The sequence below is a fragment of the Cherax quadricarinatus genome, chromosome 5, assembly GCF_038502225.1.
Source record: "Cherax quadricarinatus isolate ZL_2023a chromosome 5, ASM3850222v1, whole genome shotgun sequence".
Classification (NCBI taxonomy): domain Eukaryota; kingdom Metazoa; phylum Arthropoda; class Malacostraca; order Decapoda; family Parastacidae; genus Cherax; species Cherax quadricarinatus.
In genome coordinates this window covers 43,194,238-43,218,722 of record NC_091296.1, presented here as the reverse complement: position 1 = coordinate 43,218,722, position 24,485 = coordinate 43,194,238, and the positions used below count along the sequence as shown (strand labels likewise).

Here is a 24,485-nt window from a genome sequence, read left to right as displayed (position 1 = left end):
TGGTATATGTGAATTACATAATGAAAGTGATAGACTCGGAAGTGCCCCTGTTTGCAAATGATGTGAAGTTAATGAAAACAATGTAATCGAATGAGGATCAGGCAGAAGTACAAAGGGACCTGGACAGGCTGAAAGCCTGGTCCAGCAATTGGCTCCTGGAATTTAACCCTACCAAAGGCAAAGTCTTGAAGATCGGGAAAGGGCAAAGAAGACCGCAGACAGAGTATAAGCTAGGTGGCCAAATACTGCAAACCTCACTCAAGAAAAAGGATCTTGGTGTGAGTATAATACCGTGTACGTCAGGCCCATATTGGAGTATGCAGAAACAGTTTGGAACCCACACCTGGTCAAGCACGTCAAGAAATTAAGGTGCAGAGGTTTGTAACAAGACTAGTCCCGGAGCTAAGGGGAATGTCCTACGACGAAAGGTTAAGGGAAATCGGCCTGACGACACTGGAGGCCAGGAGGGTTAGGGGAGACATGATAACGACATATAAAATACTGCGAGGAATTGACAAGGTAGGTAGAGACAGGATGTTCCACAAAGGGACACCGAAACAAGGGGTCACAATTGGAGGTTGAAGACTCAGATGAGTCAAAAGGATGTTAGGAAGTATTTCTTCAGCTATAGAGTTGTCAGGAAGTGGAATAATCTGGCAAGTGTTGTAGTGGAGGCAGGAACCATACATAGTTTTAAGACGAGGTTTGATAAAGCTCATGGAGCAGAGAGAGGGAGGACCTAGTAGCGACCAGTGAATAGGTGGGGCCAGGAGATATGTCTCGACACCTGTAACCACAAATAGGTGAGTACGCACGAGATTCAGTGGAACAGAGAACTGGCAGGGAAGTCAGTAAACGAGATAATGGAATATGTGACATCAACCTGCAAGGAAGCTGAGGAGAGGTTTGTCCCCAAGGGAAACAGAAATAAAGAGAAAGCCAGGACATAGCAGCGAAAGCCAAATCTGACCCGAAACTGTTGCTCAGTCACATCAGGAGGCGAACAATAGTCAAGGACTAGGTTATCAGGCTGAGAAAAGAAGTAGGGGAAATCACAAGAAACGACCGCGAAGTATGTGAGGAACTCAACGTGAGATTCAAAGAAGTGTTCACGGAGGAGGCAGAAGGGACTCCAGAAAGACGGAGAGGCGGGGTACATCATCAAGTGTTGGACACAATAAATACAACCGAGGAAGAAATGAAGAGGCTGTTAAGCGAACCAGATACCTTAAAGGCGATGGGACCGGATAACATCTCTCCATGGGTCCTGAAAGAGGGAGCGGAGGCGCTATGTGTGTTACTAACAACAATCTTCAACACATTTATCGAAACAGGGTGAGTACCTGAGGTGTGGAAGACAGCTAATGTAGTCCCAGTTTTTAAAAAAGGAGACAGACACGAACCATTAAACTACAGACCAGTATGCAAAGTCATGGAAAAGATTATCAGGAGGAGAGTGGTGTAGCACCTAAAAAGGAATGAGCTTATAAACGACAGCCAGCATGGTTTCAGAGACTGGAAATCCTGCGTCACACACGTACTGGAGTTCTATGACAGGGTGACAGCAGTAAGACAAGAGAGAGGGGTGGGTAGACTGCATTTTCTTGGACTGTAAAAAAGGTGTTTGACACAGTCCCACACAAGAGATTACTGCAAAAGCTGGAGGACCAGTCAGAGATAACAGGGAAGGCACTGCAATGGATCAGGGAATACCTTTCAGAAAGATAACAGCGAGTCATCGTACGTGGCGAGGTGTCAGAGTGGGCGCCTGTGACGAACGGGGTTCCAGAGGGGTCAATTCTAGGACCGGTGCTGTTCCTGGTATTTGTGAACGACATGACGGAAGGAATCGACCCAGAGGTGTCTCTGTTTGCAGATGAAGAAGTTGATGAGAACAATTCAAACATACGAGGACCAAGCAGACCTACAAAGGGATCTGGACAGGCTGCATGCCTGGTCCTGAAACTGTCTCCTGGAATTCAACCCCACCAAGTGGAAAGTCATGAAGATTGAGGAAGAGCAAAGAAGACCGCAGAAAGAATACGGTCTAGGGGAGCAAGAAACTACAAACCTCACTCAAGGAAAACGATCTTGGGGGTGAGTATAACACCGGGCACATCTCCTGAAGCGCACATCAACCAAATAACTGTAATAAAGTTGGTAGAATTACCGACAATATGTAAAGTAAAAGGACACAAGTGCAACTAATGTGACATTTATTGTGGCAACGTTTCGATCTCCAGGAGCTTTATCAAGCCATTAGAAACAATACATGGACACAGAGGGTATATAAAGGTTCAGAGTGAGATGCAATACTAGTGAGGTACCATTTCGATGTTCACTAGTGGTAGTGGTAGTAGTAGTAGTAATAGTAGTAGTAGTAGTAGTAGTAGTAGTAGTAGTAGTGGTGGTGGTAGTGACAAAAGTAATACAATATGGTAGAGCAATTAATTCGTACATGAGTAAAAGGATATAAAAGCTATTACTTGGGTAATAGCTTTATCAAGCCATTAGAAACAATACATGGACACAGAGGGTATATATAGGCTCAGAGTGAGGTGCAATACTAGTGGTGGTAGTAGTAGTAGTAGTCGTAGTGACAAAAGCTGTAGTAGTAGTAATAATACAATATGGTAGAGCAATTAATTCGTACATGAGTAAAAGGATATAAAAGCTATTACTTGGGTAACATAAAAATAGGTTGGACAAATATAGACTGGATAGAGGCAGCCTGTTTCAGTGTTCACTCTCTGTAATGTGCATTGTGTAGTATAACAGGAGAGACTATGTGATGGCAGGGTTTACTGTTTTCAGGAGGATTCTTGCTAAGACTTCAGAGATGGTGAAGCTGCCGTTGTTTTGTTTAACTGTATTCGAAACAGCGATCAGTGCTGATTCGAGGCACTTGCGTCTGCGGAAATTAGTTTCTTTGATCACTAATTGGGCGTCCCTGAATTTCATGAGATGATTGGTGGAATTTCGGTGTTGTACACAGGCGTTGTTCAAGTTATCGTTCCTACATGCGTAAATGTGTTCATTGAGGCTGGTGTCAAGGTTTCTTGCTGTTTTACCTACGAAAATCTTGTCACAGCCTCCACAGGGTATAGTGTAAACTCCTGCGTTGACTGGTTCGTGGTGCTTTGATTTTGTCCTGGTTAGATCCTTTATTGAAGTGCTGGTAGCGATGGCGACTCTGGTGTTAGCTTGTGAAAGTACTTTAGAAACGTTCAGTGCAACCTGGCTGTTGGGAAGAATTATAACTTTGTTGGGAGTGGTGTTGGTGCGTGGAGAATTGATGATCTGAAGAGCTCTTTTCTTGCAGTCTTTGATGAAAAAGGAAGGAAAATGTAACTCAGTGAATGTTTGGTGAATGTATGTACATTCCTACAAATTCGGTATGCTCTTAGGAAAAACCCGATGATGATGCCTCTTTTGGTCTTGGTATCTTGACTGGAATAGAAGTGTGTGAGATAATTTTTATTAGTAGGTTTCCGATAAACTTGAAATCTTAGGTTGTCACATTAGATGCACTTGTGTCCTTTTATTTTACAACCAAATAACTGCTGCATCATACGGGCGCCTAGCAAACTTAAGAATAGCATTCCGACATCTTAATAAGGAATCGTTCAGGATCCTGTAAACTGTGTACGTTAGGCCCGTACTGGAGTATGCAGCACCAGTTTGGAACCCACACCTAGCCAAGCACGTAAGGAAACTAGAGAAAGTGCAAAGGTTTGCAACAAGACTAGTCCCGGAGCTAAGGGGTATGTCCGACGAGGAGACGCTATGGGAAATCGACCTGACGACACTGGAGGACAGGAGAGATAGGGATGATATGATAACGACCTATAAAATACTGAGAGGAATCAACAAAGTGGACAGAGACAGGATGTTCCAGAGGTGGGACACAGAAACAAGGAGTCACAATTAGAAGTTAAAGACTCAGGTGAGTCAAAGAGATGTTAGGAAGCATTTCTTTTTTCACAGAGTTGTAAGGAAGTGGAACTGTCTGGCAAGTGATTTAGTGGAGGCAGGAACCATACATAGTTTTAAGACGAGGTATGATAAAGCTCATAAGAACATAAGAAAGAAGGAACACTGCAACAGGCCTACTGACCCATGCGGAGCAGGTCCATGTCTTCCCCCGGATTAGACCAATGACCCACCCAGTCTGGTCACCTCCACTCAAGGAAGGAGCACGGCACCAGACCCAGCAGCACAAGCTAGTCAGGTCCAACTCACACCCACCTGCAACCATTCATGTATTTATCTAACCTATTTTTAAAACTACACAACGTTTTAGCCTCAATAACTGTACTCGGGAGTTCGTTCCACTCATCCACAACTCTATTACCAAACCAGTGCTTTCCTATATCCTTCCTGAATCTGAATTTTTCCAACTGGAAACCATTGCTGCGAGTCCTGTCATGACTGGAAATTTTCAGCACGCTATTTACATCTCCTTTATTTATTCCTGTTTTCCATTTATACACCTCAATCATATCCCCCCTAATTCTACGCCTTTCGAGAGAGTGCAGATTCAGGGCCCTCAGTCTGTTCTCATAGGGAAGACTTCTAATACATGGGATCATCTTTGTCATCCTCCTCTGTACGTTTTCCAGAGCATTTATATCCATTCTGTAATACGGTGACCAGAACTGAGCACCATAGTCTAAATGAGGCCTAACCAAGGATATATAGAGTTGAAGAACAACCTGAGGACTTCTATTATTTATACTTCTAGATATGAAGCCAAGAATTCTGTTAGCTTTATTGCGAACACTAATGCACTGTTGACTTGGTTTTAGATTACTGCTAACCAGAACTCCTAAATCCTTTTTGCAATCAGTAGTATTAATATCTACATTATATAGTTCATATGTGGCATGGTTATTTAACTGTCCAACATTTAGAACTTTGCATTTGTCTATATTAAACTGCATCTGCCACTTCTCCGACCGCCTATTTTGGTGTCATCAGCAAATTTGCTTATGTCGCTATTTATTCTCTCATCAATATCATTTATGTAAATTGTGAACAACAACGGGCCCAACACTGACCCTGAGGAACACTGCGTGTGACATGCCCCCATTCTGATTTATCCCCATTTATGCGGACTTTCTGCTGCCTACTTGTCAGCCATGCCTCTACCCAGGAAAAAATTTCTCCTCCTATTCCATGTGCCTTAAGTTTCCTCAATAGCCTCTGATGTGGAACTCTATCGAAAGCCTTACTGAAGTTCATAAACATAATATATTCATCACCATGATCTACCTCCTCAAACACCTTAGTGAAAAATGTTAGTAAATTCGTAAGACAGGAACGCCCCTTTGTAAAACCGTGTTGAGATTCATTAATCAATCTGCGCCTATCAAGATGGCTACGAAATGCTTCGGCAATTATTGATTCCATAAATTTTCCCACTATGGAGGTAAGGCTTATTGGTCTATAGTTCGAAGCCAAGGACCTGTCACCTGCCCTGTAAATAGGTATTACAATTGCCATTTTCCACTTATCAGGCACTATGCCGGTTTGTAGTGATATGTTAAAAAGATTAGCTAAAGGTATGCTAAGTTCCTCTTTACATTCCTTTAACACTCTTGCAAACAGTTCATCAGGACCTGGGGATTTGTTAGGATTTAGTTTCTCTATTTGTCTGAGGACCATGTCACTAGTTACCGCAATCGTACTTAGTTTATTATCATCCTGTTCTACATAATCTATTATTTCAGGAATATCGCTAGTATTTTCCTGGGTGAAAACTGAGAGGAAGTAGGAATTGAGAATTTCACACATATCCTTCAACCACGATCACGTACCTGACCCATAGTCAGGACATCCCAATCTAGCCCACCCAGGGAATTTTTCAGTCCCATGAATTCGGCCAAGTGAAAATCTGGAAAGAGATTTGATTGCAGTTATCTGGGTAATTCCATGATATATTGAAACTAAGTGATTTGTGATCATTTTCCCCAAGCTCATCATTAACCTCAAGATTATTAATTTGTGACTTTGTTGGCAAGAACCAAGTCATGCAGATTGTTTCCTCTAGTTGGTTCTGTCACAACCTGTTCTAAAAAGCAATCCTGAACCATATCAAGAAAGTCACTAGACTCAAGATTTCCTGTCATATTGTTCCAATCAATTTGTCTAAAGTTAAAAGCTCCCATTATCAAAACATTTTCATATCTAGATACCTTATGAATTTCGTCCCATAACAACTTACTGCACAACCTATCAATTTTTGGGGCCTATAAATCACACTCAAAATTAATTTGTCACGACCTTCGAGAAACTGTAGCCAAGCAGATTCGGTGTTCGATGTTTCTAATCTTATATCATGTCTAAGACAGCAATTTAAATTATCTCTGGCATACATCACCACTCCACCACCCTTCCTGTTGACCCTAACAGTGTGGAACAGTTTATAACCCTGTATGTTGCATTCAAAAGACATTTATCTATCTTTCAGGTTTAACCAGGGTTCTGTTATACCAATAATATCTACATTACCTACACTTGGAAGTAATCTTAGCTCATCTATCTTATTTCTTAGACTCCTACTATTTGTATAGTAAACCTTAAAAGGAAGCTAGTCACTCGTTGCCCTCTACTATCTCTCTTTGTTGATCAATTGATTTGCCATTACTAGCAACTTTATTTTGAATTTTGTCTTTTAAACATATCCCTGAGGTATTCCGGTAATAACTGCTGTTTTTAACCCTAATACTGCAGCCTGATTGTTTCCCACAAACACCCATACCTCTATAATCTATCAGTCTAAATTTCTAGACAAGTCATCAATTACCCTCTCAATCGAACTGGCTAATGTAACCACTCCATCCCCAGAGAGATGAACCCCATCCCTTGCATACATATCACGTTTGCCAAAGAAAAGGTCCCAGTTATCAATGAATGGGATTGCAAGTTCCTTGCAGTACCTGTCTAGCCAGCAATTTATACCAATTGCCCTAGACATCCATTCATTGCCCACTCCCTTTCTAGGCAAGATGCTACATATGACTGGGATCCCTACCTTAGACCTGACTACTTCTATGGCTGACCTGTACTTATCCAGCAGCTCCTGTCTCCTGCCCTTCCCAATGTCATTACCCCCAGCAGGGGGGAGCAGGGAGAGGGAGAACCTAGTAGCGATCAGTGAATAGGCTGGGCCAGGAGCCATGTCTCGACACCTGCAACCACAAACTCTCACACACGACATGAAGCTATTGGGGAGAATTCAAACGGATGATGATCAGATAGGAGTACAAAGGGACCTGGACAGGGTGTAAGCCTGGTCTAACAACTGGCTCCTGAAGTTTACCCTCACCAAGTGCAAAGTCGTGATGGTTTGGGCCAAAGACTGTAAACCTCTTTCAAGAATAAGGATCTTAGGATGATCATAATACCGAACATATCTCCTGAGGCGCACATCTACCAAATAACTGCTACAGCATATGGGCGCCTGGCAAACCTAAGAACAGCGTTTCGACACCTTTGTAAGAAATCGTTCAAGACTGTGCACCGTGTACGTCAGGTCCACATTGGAGTATGCAACACCAGTTTGGAACCCAAATCTGGTCAGTCACGTCAAGAAATTAGAGAAAGTGTTTAGATTTGCAACAAGACTAGTCACGGAGAAAAGAGGTATGTCCTACGAGGAGAGGTTAAGGGAAATCGACCTGACGACACTGGAGGACAGGAGGAACTGACAAGGTGGATAGCGAAAGGATGTTCCAGAGATGGAACACAGCAACAAAGGGTCACAAGTGGAAGTGGAATATTGAGATGTGTTACAGCGATGTCATAGAGGCAGGAACCATAAATGGCTTTAAGAAGAGGTATGATAAAGTGGCGCAGGGAGAGAGCGGACCTAGTGTACATCTCTCAGTTATGATTATTTTAATCAAAATAAGCGCTAAACCTGAAAGAATCAAACACCGCTACAGGGAGAGAATGTGTAACAGTAAGATGAAGGACAAGAATGAGGGGGTATGGGTGTGCTAGGGTAGAGGTGCGTGAGGGTAGGGGTGTGCTAGGGTAGGGGTGTGTGAGGGTAGGGGTGTGCTAGGGTAGGGGTGTGAGGGTAGGGGTGTGCTAAGGTAGGGGTGTGTGAGGGTAGGGGTGTGCTAGGGTAGGGGAGTGTGAGGGTAAAGGTGTGCTAGGGTAGGGATGTGTGAGGGTAGGGGTGTGCTAGGGTAGGGGTATGTGAGGGGTAGGGGTGTGTGAAGGGTAGGGGTGTGCTAGTGTAGGGGTGTGTGAGGGTAGGGATGTGCTAGGGTAGGGGTGTGTGAGGGTAGGGGTGTGTGAGGGTAGGGGTGTGTGAGGGTAAAGGTGTGCTAGGGTAGGGGAGTGTGAGGGTAGGGGTGTGCTAGGGTAGGGGTGTGTGAGCGGTAGGGGTGTGCTAGAGTAGGGGTGTGTGAGGGTAGGGGTGTGTGAGGGTAGGGGTGTGCGAGGGTAGGGGTGTGTGAGGGTAGGGGTGTGCGAGGGTAGGGGTGTGCTAGGGTAGGGGAGTGTGAGGGTAGGGGTGTGCTAGGGTAAAGGTGTGTAAGGGTAGGAGTTTGTGAGGGTAGGGGTGTGTGAGGGTAGGGGTGTGCGAGGGTAGGGATGTGTGAGGGTAGGGGTGTGTTAGGGTAGGGGTATGTGAGAGTAGGGGTGTGCGAGGGTAGGGGTGTGTGAGAGTAGGGGTGAGAGAGGGTAAGGGTGTGCGAGGGTAGGGGTGTGTGAGGGTAGGGGTGTGTGAAGGTAGGGGTGTGTGAGGGTATTGGAGTGCTAGTGTAGGGGTGTGTGAGGGTAGGGGTGTGTGAGGGTAGGGGTGTGTGAACAATAGTAGCTACGACAACCCAACTCCAGGTGATTTTTTAGTGGCAGGAAACGAAAAAAGAAAATGGAAGGAAATAACAAAAATAGTCCACCACCTTGGAGCCTTGTTGGACTGGAGGCGCAGCCAGTGGCCACCCATGGCCCTCCAGAATTATTACAACTACTGATGCCAATAACAAAATCCCCCCAACAAACACAGAATACAACCTCGTTCATATTTGCTAATATACAGGGCCTTAAGCCATCCACCAACAACAAAATACCTTTTATCAGTGGACTTCTAGTGGAGTCTAATGCAATGTTTGCAGCCTTCACAGAGACTCACACAAAAGATCACTTTGACAGTGAAATATGGATAAGTGGTTACAACCTTTTTAGATGCGACAGAAAAAACAGGCAACAAGGGGGGGTTGGCCTGTATGTCAAAGAGTCCCTTATCTGCACGGAGTTGCTGAACACCACAAATGAGGTAGTTGAAGTTCTATCAATAAAGATCGAGAACCAAAACCTAGTCATTGTGGTTGTATACAAGCCACCAGATGCAACCTCCCAACAGTTCAAGGAACAGCTACTGAAAATCGATTACTGTTTGGAAAACCTTCCAGCTCCATCCCCAAACATCTTACTGCTTGGTGATTTCAACCTAAGGCATACAAAATGGAAGAATGTAGCAAATAATGTTATAGCTGAAACAATCCCCGGAGGTAGCGCAGATGAAAGGTCACACACACACATGAGCTACTAAGTCTCTGCGAAAAACACACCTTAAGCCAGCAGATAGTGGAGCCAACAAGACTAGAAAACACACTTGACCTTATCTTCACAAATAATGAGGACCTGATAAGAGACATAAGAATATCAAAAACAACTAATTCCGATCACAATCTAATCGAAGTCCAGACGTACATGCATAGGGGTCCTGAACAACAGAATGCATGTACCTGTGAAGGTGTCTTCACAAAATACAATTTCAACAACAAGAACATCAACTGGGACCAGGTAAACCATGTCCTAAACGAAACATGTTGGGAAGATGTCTTAAATGACATGGACCCAAACCAGTGCCTTGAAAGGATCAAGTGCCTGGTAGCCGAAGCATGTTCTAGGCATATTCCCCTAAGAAAGAAGAAGAGCAGGAGTAAACTGGAGAGAAAAAGACGCTCCCTCTACAGAAGACGACGAAGAGTCACTGAGCTCCTTAGGAGTGCTAGAATATCTGATACACGAAGGGAGGCGCTGACCAGGGAAGTGGAAACTATCGAACTTAAGCTAAATGACTCTTACAGGAACCAGGAGAGGCAGGAGGAGCTTAAAGCTATTAGTGAAATTGAAAGAAATTCAAAATATTTCTTTTCATATGCCAAAAACAAGGCAAATACCACATCTAGTATCGGGCCCTTACTCAGACAGGATGGGACTTACACAGACGACAACAAGGAAATGAGTGAAATATTGAAATCCCAGTACGACTCTGTGTTTAGTGAACCACTAATCGGTCTGAGGATCGACGACCCAAATGATTTCTTCATGAATGAGCCTCAAAACTCCATAAATGTATGCCAGATTTCCGACATTACCCTAACTCCGATAGATTTCGAAAAAGCCATTGACAACATGTAATAAAGTTGGTAGAATTACCGACAATATGTAAAGTAAAAGGACACAAGTGCAACTAATGTGACATTTATTGTGGCAACGTTTCGCTCTCCAGGAGCTTTATCAAGCCATTGTTTGTAATGGCTTGATAAAGCTCCTGGAGAGCGAAACGTTGCCACAATAAATGTCACATTAGTTGCACTTGTGTCCTTTTACTTTACATTGACAACATGCCTATGCACTCAGCCCCGGGCCCAGACTCGTGGAACTCTGTTTTCATTAAGAACTGCAAGAAACCCCTCTCGCGTGTCCTAAGTACACTATGGAGGAGGAGCTTGGACATGGGTGAAATTCCACAGTCACTTAAAACAACGGATATAGCCCCACTCCATAAAGGTGGCAGCAAAGCATTAGCTAAGAACTATAGACCAATAGCTCTGGCATCCCACATCATAAAAATCTTTGAAAGAGTGCTAAGAAGCAGGATTGCAAATCACCTGGATTCCCAAAATCTGCACAATCCAGGGCAACATGGGTTCAGGGCAGGTCGCTCCTGCCTCTCACAACTACTGGATCACTATGACATGGCCTTGGATGCACTGGAAGAAAATCAGAATGCAGATGTAATATACACAGACTTTGCAAAAGCATTTGACAAATGCGATCATGGCGTAATAGCCCATAAAATACGTGCTAAAGGAATAACTGGGAAAGTGGGGAGATGGATCTTCAACTTCCTAACAAATCGAACACAAAGAGTGGTCAACAGAGTTAAATCGGAGGCTGCCATAGTGAAGAGCTCTGTTCCACAAGGCACAGTACTCGCCCCCATCTTATTCCTTATCCTCATATCAGACATAAACAGAGATATACACCACAGCACCGTATCATCCTTTGCGGATGATACTAGGATCTGCATGAGGCTGTCATCTGCTGAGGACGCGGTTAACCTCCAAGAAGATATAAACAAAGTTTTCCAGTGGGCAACGGTAAACAATATGATGTTCAATGAGGACAAATTCCAACTACTCCGTTATGGAAAACTGGAGGAGATAATAACTAGAACAGAGTATACTACTGACTCCGGCCATACAATAGAGCGGAAAAATAATGTAAGGGACCTGGGAGTAGTAATGTCTGAGGATCTCACTTTCAAGGATCACAACAGTGCCACGATCGCACGTGCAAAGAAAATGATAGGATGGATAATGAGAACTTTCAAAACGAGAGATGCCAAGCCCATGATGATCCTTTTCAAATCACTTGTTCTCTCTAGGCTGGAATACTGCTGTACATTAACATCTCCATACAAAGCAGGTGAAATCGCAGATCTAGAGAGTGTACAGAGATCCTTTACTGCACGTATAAGTTCTGTCAAGCACCTTAACTACTGGGAACGCTTGGAAGCACTTGACTTGTACTCGTTGGAACGCAGGAGGGAGAGATATATCATAATCTACACTTGGAAAATCTTGGAAGGAATGGTCCCAAATCTGCACACAGAAATCACTCCCTACGAAAGTAAAAGACTGGGCAGGCGATGCAAAATGCCGCCAATAAAAAGTAGGGGCGCCATTGGTACACTAAGAGAAAACACCATAAGTGTCCGGGGCCCAAAACTGTTCAACAGCCTCCCATCAAGCATTAGGGGAATTGCCAATAAACCCCTGGCTGCCTTCAAGAGAGAGCTGGACAGATACCTAAAGTCGGTGCCGGATCAGCCGGGCTGTGGCTCGTACGTCGGACTGCGTGCGGCCAGCAGTAACAGCCTAGTTGATCAGGCCCTGATCCATCGGGAGGCCTGGTCGTGGACCGGGCCGCGGGGGCGTTGATCCCCGGAATAACCTCCAGGTAACCTCCAGGTAAGTAGGGGTGAGTGAGGGTAGCGGTGTGCTAGGGGAGGGGTGTCTGAGGGTAGGGGTGTGTTAGGAGTAGGAGTGTGTGAGGGTAGGGGTGTGTTAGGAGTAGGAGTGTGCGAGGGTAGGGGTGTGCGAGGGTAGGGGTGTGCGAGGGTAAGGGTGTGCAAGGGTAGGGGTGTGCGAGGGAAGGGGTGTGTGAGGGTATGGGTATGTGAGGGTAGTGGTGTGCGAGAGTAGGGGTGTGTGAGGGTAGGGGTGTGTGAGGGTAGGGGTGTGTGAGGGTAGGGGTGTGTGAGGGTAGGGGGGTGTGAGGGTAGGGGTGCGAGAAGGTAGAGGTGTGTGAGGGTAGTGGTGTGCGAGGGTAGGGGTGTGTGAGGGTAGGGGTGTGTTAGGGTAGGAGTGTGTAAGGGTAGGAGTGTGTTAGGGTAGTGGTGTGTTAGGGTAGGGGTGAGTGAGGGTAGTGGTGTGCGAGGGTAGGGGTGTGCGAAGGTAGGGGTGTGTGAGGGTAAGGGTGTGTGAGGGTAGGCGCGTGTGAGGGTAGGAGTGTGTGAGGGTAGGGGTGTGTGAGGGTAGGGGTGTGTGAGGGTACTGGTGTGCGAGGATAGGGGTGTGCGAGGGTAGTGGTGTGTGAGGGTAGGGGTGTGTGAGGGTAAGGGTGTGAGAGGGTAGGGGTGTGCGAGGTTAGGGGTGTGTGAGGGTAGGGGTGTGTTAGGGTAGGGGTGTGCGAGGGTAGGGGTGTGTGAGGGTAGGGGTGTGCGAGGGTAGGGGTGTGCGAGGGTAAGGGTGTTCCAGGGTAAGTGTGTGCTAGGGTAGGGGTGTTCCAGGGTAAGGGTGTGCTAGGGTAGGGGTGTTCCAGGGTAAGGGTGTGCTAGGGTAGGGGTGTTCCAGGGTAAGGGTGTGCTAGGGTAGGGGTGTTCCAGAGTAAGGGTGTGCTAGGGTAGGGGTGGTCCAGGGTAAGGGTGTGCTAGGGTAGGGGTGTTCCAGGGTAAGGGCGTGCTAGGTGTGGGGTGTTCCAGGGAAATGGTGTGCTAGGGTAGGGGTGTGCCAGGGTAAGGGTGTGCTAGGGTTGGGGTGTTCCAGGGTAAGGGTGTGCTAGGGTAGGTATGTGCCAGGGTAAGGGTGTGCTAGGGTAGGGGTGTGCCAGGGTAAGGGTGTGCTAGGGTAGGGGTGTTCCAGGGTAAGGGTGTGCTAGGGTAGGGGTGTTCCAGGGTAAGGGTGTGCTAGGGTAGGGGTGTTCCAGGGTAAGGGTGTGCTAGGGTAGGGGTGCTCCATGGTAAGGGTGTGCTAAGGTAGGGGTGTTCCAGGGTAAGGGTGTGCTAGGGTAGGGGTGTTCCAGGGTAAGGGTGTGCTAGGGTAGGGGTGTTCCAGGGTAAGGGTGTGCTAGGGTAGGGGTGCTCCATGGTAAGGGTGTGCTAAGATAGGGGTGTTCCAGGGTAAGGGTGTGCTAGGGTAGGGGTGTTCCAGGGTAAGGGTGTGCTAGGGTAGGGGTGTTCCAGGGTAAGGGTGTGCTAGGGTAGGGGTGTTCCAGGGTAAGGGTGTGCTAGGGTAGGGGTGTTCCAGGGTAAGGGTGTGCTAGGGTAGGGGTGTTCCAGGGTAAGGGTGTGCTAGGGTATGGGTGTTCCAGGGTAAGGGTGTGCTAGGGTAGGGGTGTTCCAGGGTAAGGGTGTGATAGAGTAGGGGTGTTCCATGGTAAGGGTGTGCTAAGGTAGGGGTGTTCCAGGGTAAGGGTGTGCTAGGGTAGGGGTGTTCCAGGGTAAGGGTGTGCTAGGGTAGGGGTGTTCCAGGGTAAGGGTGTGCTAGGGTATGGGTGTTCCAGGGTAAGGGTGTGCTAGGGTAGGGGTGTTCCAGGGTAAGGGTGTGCTAGAGTAGGGGTGTTCCATGGTAAGGGTGTGCTAAGGTAGGGGTGTTCCAGGTTAAGGGTGTGCTAGTGTAGGGGTGTTCCAGGGTAAGGGTGTGCTAGGGTAGGGGTGTTCCAGGGTAAGGGTCTGCTAGGGTAGGGGTGTTCCAGGGTAAGGGTGTGCTAGGGTAGGGGTGTTCCAGGGTAAAGGTGTGCTAGGGTAGGGGTGTGCCAGGGTAAGGGTGTGCTAGGGTAGGGGTGTGCCAGGGTAAGGGTGTGCTAGGGTAGGGGTGTTCCAGGGTAAGGGTGTGCTAGGGTAGGGGTGTTCCAGGGTAAGGGTGTGCTAGGGTAGGGGTGTTCCAGGGTAAGGGTGTTCCAGGGTAAGGGTCTGCTAGGGTAGGGGTGTTCCAGGGTAAGGGTGTGCTAGGGTAGGGGTGCTGCAGGGTAAGGGTGTGCTAGGGTAGGGGTGTTCCAGGGTAAGGGTGTACTAGGGTAGGGGTGTTCCAGGGTAAAGGTGTGCTAGGGTAGGGGTGTTCCAGGGTAAGGGTGTACTAGGGTAGGGGTGTTCCAGGGTAAAGGTGTGCTAGGGTAGGGGTGTTCCAGGGTAAGGGTGTACTAGGGTAGGGGTGTTCCAGGGTAAGGGTGTGCTAGGGTAGGGGTGTTCCAGGGTAAAGGTGTGCTAGGGTAGGGGTGTTCCAGGGTAAGGGTGTGCTAGGGTAGGGGTGTGCCAGGGTAAGGGTGTACTAGGGTAGGGGTGTTCCAGGGTAAGGGTGTGCTGGGGTAGGGGTTTTCCAGGGTAAGGGTGTGCTAGGGTAGGGGTGTCAAAAGTCTTTCAAAAGGACGTCACTGATAAATAGTAGAAGGTATTACAATATGGTTGAGTGAGAGTGTGACAGTCCGTGCAGGACGATGCTGGTCGTGTCTCCATGCTGTCTCCGTGAGACACTCATTTCCTGTACATAACGTGGAGAATGTAATCTCCAGAACTCGACAGTGGTGCGAAGATGATGACCAAAACCCTAAACCTGGATTGTTAGAAATCAATTTGCTGTTGTCAAACTTTGACCAACGTTGTTGCCAACTCTTGCGGAGTTGTTGGGAGGTAACCGAAAAATACTCCGGGAAAGGAATACAATGAAATTGAATAAAAAATAAGTCCCTGACACCTCAATGTGTCCCTGACACATTGAGGTGTCAGGGACCCAGCGAGAAACAGCGTCTTTATGTTTACTAGAAATGCAACATAACCGAAGATGCATTCAAAGTAGAGTCGAATTACTGAAGAGCCTGTAATGCACTTTTGTTGTCTGAAACTCTTACGAGTGACAAGGCGGACATCGATGCATGAGAGCGGCAATACTTTTGACCTTTGATATAACTTTGATGAGTTCCGAGAGTTTTTCTATTCCTAGAGCCCGACCTTGGACCAGGGTCGTCTGGCGTTTGCCTAATCAACCAGGCTGTTACTGCTGGTGACCCACTGACAAACATATCCATTACATCAATACTTCTGATATCTTCTTTTAAGATGTTGAATAGTTTGTTGACACCGACATTGATACAGTGTTCCCTTATTGTACCCAATGCACCCCTGCTTTTCACTGGGTTCATTTTGAACTTCCATATCTCTCACTCCAGTATGTTGTTATGGCAGAGTTCAGATTTGGGACAAGGCCCTCGAGTACTTTCCAGGTATATTATATGATGTATCTGTGTACCCTCCACTAATGTAGGAAGGCATCACCTTACACTGCTCCTGCTTCACCTTACCTGGCTGCAGTATATGTCACTTTTCCGTGCACATGTTGTACATTTCTCAAGATTGATAGACTGAACACATCGACTCCAGGCTGAGGGACTGATTAGCTCAAACTCCTCCTTGTCTTCCACCTTTCTTCTTTGTATTGGACTGAAAAAAATACTGGTTGGCAAAACGTTTCCACAATGAAGATTCCAAAATATTGCACAAGTATCTCATTCTTCAACTTGTCGGGGTTTTCTAAACCATTTACATCACAAGTTTCGGGAAGGCTAATCAAGGCTTCCAGGACACTTGACGATCAAACAGAAAACGGAAAGTTGACCGTAACCTGTTTATGGCATGATACGGAACCATACCTGTATAGAACGGTATGAATAATAATTGAGCTTCTCGTGAAAGTAATCTGGTGAATTTTAGCAACAGAAAATTTAAATCATTATTGGTTTGGACTGATTTTCAGCTGTGTAAAGTTGCCAGATATATATGTTATTATGCATAATGAATCATGACTACAGAATAGAGAAAAAAGTTTAGGATAGGTTCCTAGGTTTATGCTACTTCTGATCGACTTCAGACATTCATCGCTGGTGAGACCCGTGTGAGGAGACACGATCAAGCCTGCACAAGCTATAGCAAAATCGTCGACATAAAGAGATGACCAAATATTGGAAGGGAGATCAGAGGTACGGTAATTAATAAGAAGGAAGAGGGTCATGATAAGAACACAACCCTGAGGGACGCCTTCAACCAGGACAAAGTCGAGGGAAAGTAATTATTTACCTGGACACAGAAGTGCCTATCCGACAAGAAATCTTAGCCAAGCCCATTCCTTAGACCTCGAAGGTCTAAGGAATGGGCTTGAGCTAAGATGTTATAACGCCTGGTTGTGTCAAAAGCTTTCTCAAAATCAAGGAAGACTGCAATAACTGATTTATTATTAGCAAAGTCATTGTGACCTTAGGTATCTAATTGGATTAAGAGCTTGATGATGGAACGGCTCTACGGAAACCTAATTGACAAGAGGAGAGAGAATTTTGGGTTTCCAAGTAACACACTAAACGTTTGATTATCAAGCATTCCAACACTTTACAAATTGCACTAGAAAGAGCAATAGGTTTGTAATAAGAGGTATCATGGTCCGAAGTACCTGGCTTACGATAAGGTAGGACAACAGTGGTTGTTGGCACGTTATAAGGGTCTTCAAAGTGAGAAGAAAAATTCAGAAGAGCCGATTTCCTCTCAAGTATGGAGGAAAAAAAGTTAGGGAGAGAGATAGAACCCTTGGGATACACTAACAAGGTGATGCCTGATTTCTGTGTCACCCCTCTACAAGGAGCAGGGTCTGGGGAGTACTTGATAGTCAACTATCATATCTTCTGCCAGACTGCACAAAACAGAAGTAGTGGAGTTTCAGTAGACACATAAGCCTGCCAACAAGTACGTTTCCCTATCGTGTTCAGTGGTCAGTCGTCACGTGAGGTCACAGACCCTGAGCTGCTTTGGGGATTAGCGTGGACGGTTACAAAGCATGGCTTGCTTCTGCAGTGTTTTAAAAACTGAGTTTGGAGAGTTGAAGGAGGAGGTCTTGCTTCTCCAGGAGGAGATTAGGAGGCTGAAGGTCCACCTCAATGGGCCTGGGAGAGAGTGTGAGGTGGTTGGAGATGTGGGGAATGAGGCTTCTAGCAGTGAGGTGCAGTCTGTCTCTCACTGTGAGGAGGCTGTAGGTGGGGAGGTAGCAACGGGTACCAGCAGTGAGGTGCAGCCCAGCACCTGCTACAAGTGGCGAGTTGTTCACAGTAATGGGAGGCGCATCAGAGTAAGGAAAGTTAAGAGTGAAGATCTGAAGGTAGGAAATCGCTTCTCTGTTCTCCAGGATGAATGTACTTCAGTGGCCAGTGAAGGTAAGGGTACTACTGCCCCTGCTAATGAAGGTAAGCGCATTCTTGTGGTTGGTGACTCTCAGGTAAGATATGTTGACCGTGCTTTTTGTAATAGGAATAAGAAGATGAGAGATAGAGTGTGCTTCCCTGGAGCTGGTGTTGGGGACATTGTCAACAGACTGGATAATATCATGTCAGGTAATGGGAACAAGCCCATTATCTGTCTCAGTGCTGGTGGAAATGATATTGGGAAGGGTAGGAGAGAAGAGCTGCTAGATAAGTACAGGTCAGCTATAGATTTCATTAAGTCTAAGGGAGGGATCCCAATCATATGTAGCATCTTGCCTAGAAGGGGAGTAGGAAATGAATGGTTGTCTAGGGCAATTGGTGTAAATTGCTGGCTAGACAGATACTGCAAGGAACTTGCAATCCCATTCATTGACAACTGGAACAACTTTTATGGCAAACATGATATGTATGCAAGGGATGGGGTTCATCTCTCTGGGGCAGGGGTGGTAGCACTTGCAGACTCGATTGAGAAGGCCATTGGTGAAATGCCTATGATTTTAAACTGATGGAAGATAGAGGTATGGGTGTGTGTGGGAAACAAGCAGGTTGCAACACTAGGGTTGGAAACAGTAAATGTATAAAAGGCATTCAGCATGAAGTTATAAATAAAGACAATAGAACAGGTCAGAAAACAAAGGGGGACAGCAGAGGGCAGCAAGGGACTAGCTCCCTTAAGGTTTACTATACTAATAGCAGGAGTGTTAGAAATAAGATAGATGAGCTAAGATTAATTGCAAGTGCAGGAAACATAGATATTATTGCTATAACAGAGACCTGGCTCAATCTGAAAGATAGAGAGATGCCATCTGAATGTCACATACAAGGCTATAAATTATTCCACACTGACAGGGTCAACAGGAAAGGTGGTGGAGTAGCGATGTATGTCAGAGACAATTTAAATTGTTGTGTTAGACAAGATATTAAATTAGAAGCGTCAGCCACTGAATCTGTTTGGTTACAGCTTCTCGAGGGCCGAGAAAAACTAATTTTGGGTGTGATTTACAGGGCCCCAAATCTTGATAGGGAGTGCAGTAAACTTCTATGGGACGAAATTCGTAAGGCATCTACATACGAAAATGTTGTGCTAATGGGAGATTTCAACTATAGACAGATTGACTGGAGCAATTTGACAGGAAATTTAGAGTCGGGTGACTTTCTTGATACGATCCAGGATTGTTTTTTAAAACAGTTTGTGACAGAGCCAACTAGGGGAAATAACCTCCTTGACTTGGTTCTTGCCAGTAGGGAAACACTAATTAATAATCTTGAGGTTAATGATGAGCTTGGGGAGAGTGATCACAAATCACTCAGTTTTAACATATCATGGAATTCCCCTAATAATGGCAATCAAGTCTCCGTCCCTGACTTTCGCTTGGCTGATTTCATAGGACTGAAAAATTACTTAGGTGGGCTGAACTGGAATGACCTGACTAGGGGTCAGGTAGGTGGTGATGGTTGCCGATATGATGCTTTCCAGGGCATAGTTCTAGCTGCTCAGTCAAATTATGTTCCAAATAGGGAAATCAGATCAAACAAAAATGATCCTAAATGGATGAACAATAGATTAAAATATCTGATTGGTCAAAAGAGAGGCATATATAGGCAAATCAAAAGAGGAGAGGGGCAATTAAGAAATCGATATATTCAGTTAAAGAGAGAAATAAAAAAGGGAATTAGAAAAGCAAAAAGAGATTATGAGGTTAAAGTTGCAAGAGAATCGAAGACTAACCCAAAAGGATTCTTTCAGGTATACAGAAGTAAGATCAGGGACAAGATAGGCCCACTCAAAAGTTCCTCGGGTCAGCTCACTGACAGTGATAAGGAAATGTGTAGAATTTTTAACACATACTTCCTCTCAGTTTTTACACAGGAGGATACCAGTGATATTCCAGTAATGATAAATTATGTAGAACAGGACGATAATAAACTGTGCACTATTAGGGTCACAAGTGACATGGTCCTTAGGCAAATAGATAAATTAAAACCTAACAAATCCCCAGGCCCTGATGAACTGTATGCAAGGGTTCTAAAGGAATGTAAAGAGGAGCTTAGCACACCTTTGGCTAATCTTTTCAACATATCACTACAAACTGGCATGGTGCCAGATAAGTGGAAAATGGCAAATGTGATACCTATTTTCAAAACAGGTGACAGGTCCTTAGCTTCGAACTATAGACCAATAAGCCTAACCTCCATAGTGGGAAAATTTATGGAATCAATAATTGCCGAGGCAGTTCGTAGCCACCTTGAAAAGCATAAATTAATCAACGAATCTCAGCATGGTTTTACAAAGGGACGTTCCTGCCTTACGAATTTATTAACTTTTTTCACTAAGGTATTTGAGGAGGTAGATCGTGGTAACGAATATGATATTGTGTATATGGACTTCAGTAAGGCTTTTGACAGGGTCCCACATCAGAGACTATTGAGGAAAATTAAAGCACATGGAATAGGAGGAGAAATTTTTTCCTGGATAGAGGCATGGTTGACAAATAGGCAGCAGAGAGTTTGCATAAATGGGGAGAAATCAGAGTGGGGAAGCGTCACGAGCGGTGTTCCACAGGGGTCAGTGTTGGGCCCCCTGCTGTTCACAATCTACATAAACGACATAGATGAGGGCATAAAGAGCGACATCGGCAAGTTTGCCGATGACACCAAAATAGGCCGTCGAATTCATTCTGACGAGGACATTCGAGCACTCCAGGAAGATTTGAATAGACTGATGCAGTGGTCGGAGAAGTGGCAGATGCAGTTTAATATAGACAAATGCAAAGTTCTAAATGTTGGACAGGACAATAACCATGCCACATATAAACTAAATAATGTAGATCTTAATATTACGGATTGCGAAAAAGATTTAGGAGTTCTGGTTAGCAGTAATCTGAAACCAAGACAACAGTGCATAAGTGTTCGCAATAAAGCTAATAGAATCCTTGGCTTCATATCAAGAAGCATAAATAATAGGAGTCCTCAGGTTGTTCTTCAACTCTATACATCCTTGGTTAGGCCTCATTTAGATTATGCTGCACAGTTTTGGTCACCGTATTACAGAATGGATATAAATTCTCTGGAAAATGTACAAAGGAGGATGACAAAGATGATCCCATGTATCAGAAACCTTCCCTATGAGGATAGACTAAGGGCCCTGAAACTGCACTCTCTAGAAAGACGTAGAATTAGGGGGGATATGATTGAGGTTTATAAGTGGAAGACAGGAATAAATAAAGGGGATGTAAATAGTGTGCTGATAATATCTAGCCTAGACAGGACTCGCAGCAATGGTTTTAAGTTGGAAAAATTCAGATTCAGGAGGGATATAGGAAAGTACTGGTTTGGTAATAGAATTGTGGATGAGTGGAACAAACTCCCAAGTACCGTTATAGAGGCCAGAACGTTGTGTAGCTTTAAAAATAGGTTGGATAAATACATGAGTAGATGTGGGTGGGTGTGAGTTAGACCTGATAGCTTGTGCTAACGGGTCGGTTGCCGTGTTCCTCCCTTGAGTCAATGTGACCTGACCTGACTAGGTTGGGTGCATTGGCTTAAGCCGGTAGGGACTTGGACCTGCCTCGCATGGGCCAGTAGGCCTTCTGCAGTGTTCCTTCGTTCTTATGTTCTTATGTATAGCAGGACGAGCACACGCTCTCGCCTGTTTCAAAGCTAGGAACTAGTAGGGAATACTGTTGTAATGGTAACAGCTCACGCAGCGAGTTTCAAATGCACAGCACCATTTCTGGTAATATTAAGCCTAGGCACAGGGAATGTAATCAATGCTGCAGCAAGACCAGAGATAGTAAAGAGATTAAACAACTCATCTACAGAGGACGAAGTAGGGAGAACATCGTGAAAAGAGGTATAGCTTGAATAGTGTGCCAAAACTGCTGATGGGAACGACGAGGAGGTCGGGCTTAAGAATGAGAAGTAATGATAAAAGGAAAATGATGGCTGTCACGAAGATCAGGTGCTATAGACCAATCAAAGTCCAGTTCTGTAGAAAAAGAATGTATAAAAAGATCCACACAGGAAAGACTGTGAGCACGAGGCTTGAAACGCAAAGAGGTACCATGTTTAAACCATGAAGTGAGAACAGGCTCTAACTGATCCCCACGAAAGTCACAGTGGGTACCTCCCCAGAAGAAATGATGAGCATTTAAATTACCTTGTAAAAGGAGTAGTAGAGGTAGGGAGGAAATCAGAAAATGAATATCAGGAATAGACGGCGGGTGAGAAGGAAACGATACAAGGAACAGACTATGTACCACTTGCACAAATAAACATAGGCCACAGTATAATGAAGAAGAGAATGAACGGAAAGCCGAGAATAAGAAATATCATTGCTTACAAGAAGTGCGTTCTCGTTTAATGTCTCGTCGGGAATAAATCAAGTGATTGTCCGTTGCAGTTTTTGAAGACAAGAAATAAGCGGAAAGAGTGACGCAAGAGGCAGCAAAGGGAGATGGAGTAGAGGGCGAAGAGACATTGGTGACTGTAGCAGGAAGAAACAAAGGAAGAATAGTGGTGTTCTGGGAAGGAATCTAAGTGGAGACAGGGAAAGTAATGGCAGGAGGAAAGGGAAAAGACACAGAGGTAGGGAAAGTTAAACGCAGAGGAGCAAGAGGTTGGAAGGAAGTTTTGGTGACTGAGGGAGTTTTGGGCCTTTTAGGTTTTGGAGGAAGAGATTAGGACCCAACCAGGAAGTCTGTGTCGATGGAGAAACACGTGAGAATAATAAAACAGCAAGATCTGAGAACGAAATGTCTATGTATTGTAACATGGTTGTCGTCAATAGAGTGGAGAAGGGAAATATTTATCACCTTTCACAGTAACAATACAATCCCGTTCTAGAGGGAGTGAAAAGACACGTTTTGGCCAACATACCTCATGAGTGCTTTGCTTCTGCCATGGTCAGTGAGGTAATCAGTAGGTATCGTTTGCTGAAGTGAAAAGAATTTCGTCCAAGACTGACTCTGAAACTCAGCTTGGAGGGAAAGATAGCGTCCTTTTTCGAGCAAAAGAGAATGTCATTAATAGAGTCAGGATAATAATATAATATAATATCTTCAAATCTACAAGTACATGTACAAGGTATACAGACCTAGCTGACATCAATGACGTACTACTATATAGAAAACCGCTTGTTATGCAGAGCATTTCGGGCAAATTAGGTCAGTTTTGTTCCAGGATGCGACCTACACCAATCGAATAACACCCAGGTACCCATTTTATACTGATGGGTGAACATGGACAATAGGTGTCTTAAGGAAACACGTCCTAATGTTTTCCAGCCGTACCAGGGATTCGATCCCCGGACCTCAGTGTGTGAGCTGAGTGCGCTAGTGATGGAGCTACGGGACACCGTCAAGTACGTGTCGGAGTCGTCTAGACAATGACCTCTAATGAATCCATCCTGTGACAAATGAACGAAACTAAAATCGACGCTCTGTCCTGGGAGAAGCCGGGAGTATGGTCACAGTAGAGCTAAGATCAGAAGTATCACAAGAGTCAGGTGGAATGGCGGTACCGGAGTCAGGCAACGAAGTGTTGCTCAAAAAGGTGTCGGGTTGCAAAGAAGGTTCATGGGGATGCCACATGGGTAAGGGGCCAGGGTGGAGGCAAAATTACGACTGTCCATAAATAGGTTTTTTGTGTGTAAAAAGGAGGGGAGGGGGGAAAAGAGAGTCAGCCCCGAGGAGAAACGATTCAAAAGTGCCTTCGATGCGACCAGTAGTGATGCTGCTGCATGGTAACTGCCCCTTACCTGACTGGAGGGCCAGAGGGCAGCCAGCACAACAGCGGATAATCCAAGGCAAAGAGCACTACCACCGAGATTTTCAACAGAATGGAAGGGATACTGATCCTTTTTTCTTGTTCCAAGGAGCTGAAATTCATAGGGAGGAAATATTCCCAAATAAGGATGAGGGGAGGGTGGAGGGCATTTAGATTAACTAGGAGGAAAGAGACAAGAGGTTTATTTTCCCGCATCAAAAGCCTCTTCCACGTCAAGGGACCCCCTTGTCCTTGAAGGAATCTTTCAGTAAAGAGTAAAGCTTTTTTTGAAAGTTAGTGTAATAAATTAACAGAAACCTTACTGGTTAGTGTGAAATCGATTGTCTTGAAACCTAACAAAATAAATGTTATTTAGATCAGGTATTAGCATGCCTTGTATTTACCCTAGTACTCTGTGCTAGGTAGTTAGTTCCTAGATAGTAACTACTCAGGGAAGAATTACTGTTCTGTTACATTAATGTAAGAAGCCTGTTAAATTATTTACAATTTGGCAAAGTTTTCTGATTTTTTCGTTAAATAAAATTGTATTAAATTTAATAAACTTCTAGTTAAAATCATTATACATATACATTATACATTGGAATATTTATACGTTATACATTGGAATATTATTTTTTCTAATATTTGACACCCATTTTGGTCGGCAGGCATGCATGGTGTCTCTGGAGCGCTGGTGGTGAGGCGAGACAGTCAAACAGTGCCAGAGTTTGGCGAACACTTCCTGTCGGTGACCGCATCAGACACTACACTCTACCCGCCCGTCACTCACCACCACTATACTGAGGAACCTGCAGTGTTCCAGGTGAGGGCAGGTACACCTGGGATCAGATGCAGGTGAGGGCAGGTGCTACTGGGATCAGATGCAGGTAAAG

General features: G+C 45.1%; 1 protein-coding gene across 2 annotated transcripts in view; it reads left to right on the top strand.

Annotated features, from left to right (window-relative positions):
- Positions 1 to 24,485, top strand: part of boss (bride of sevenless) — a 150,869-nt gene that overhangs the window by 89,877 nt on the left and 36,507 nt on the right. For both annotated transcript variants that reach the window (XM_070101661.1, XM_070101656.1), the window contains exon 8: positions 24,261 to 24,415. In XM_070101661.1, the coding sequence (XP_069957762.1) occupies positions 24,261 to 24,415 (155 nt within the window). The remainder of the gene's footprint in view (positions 1 to 24,260; positions 24,416 to 24,485) is intronic.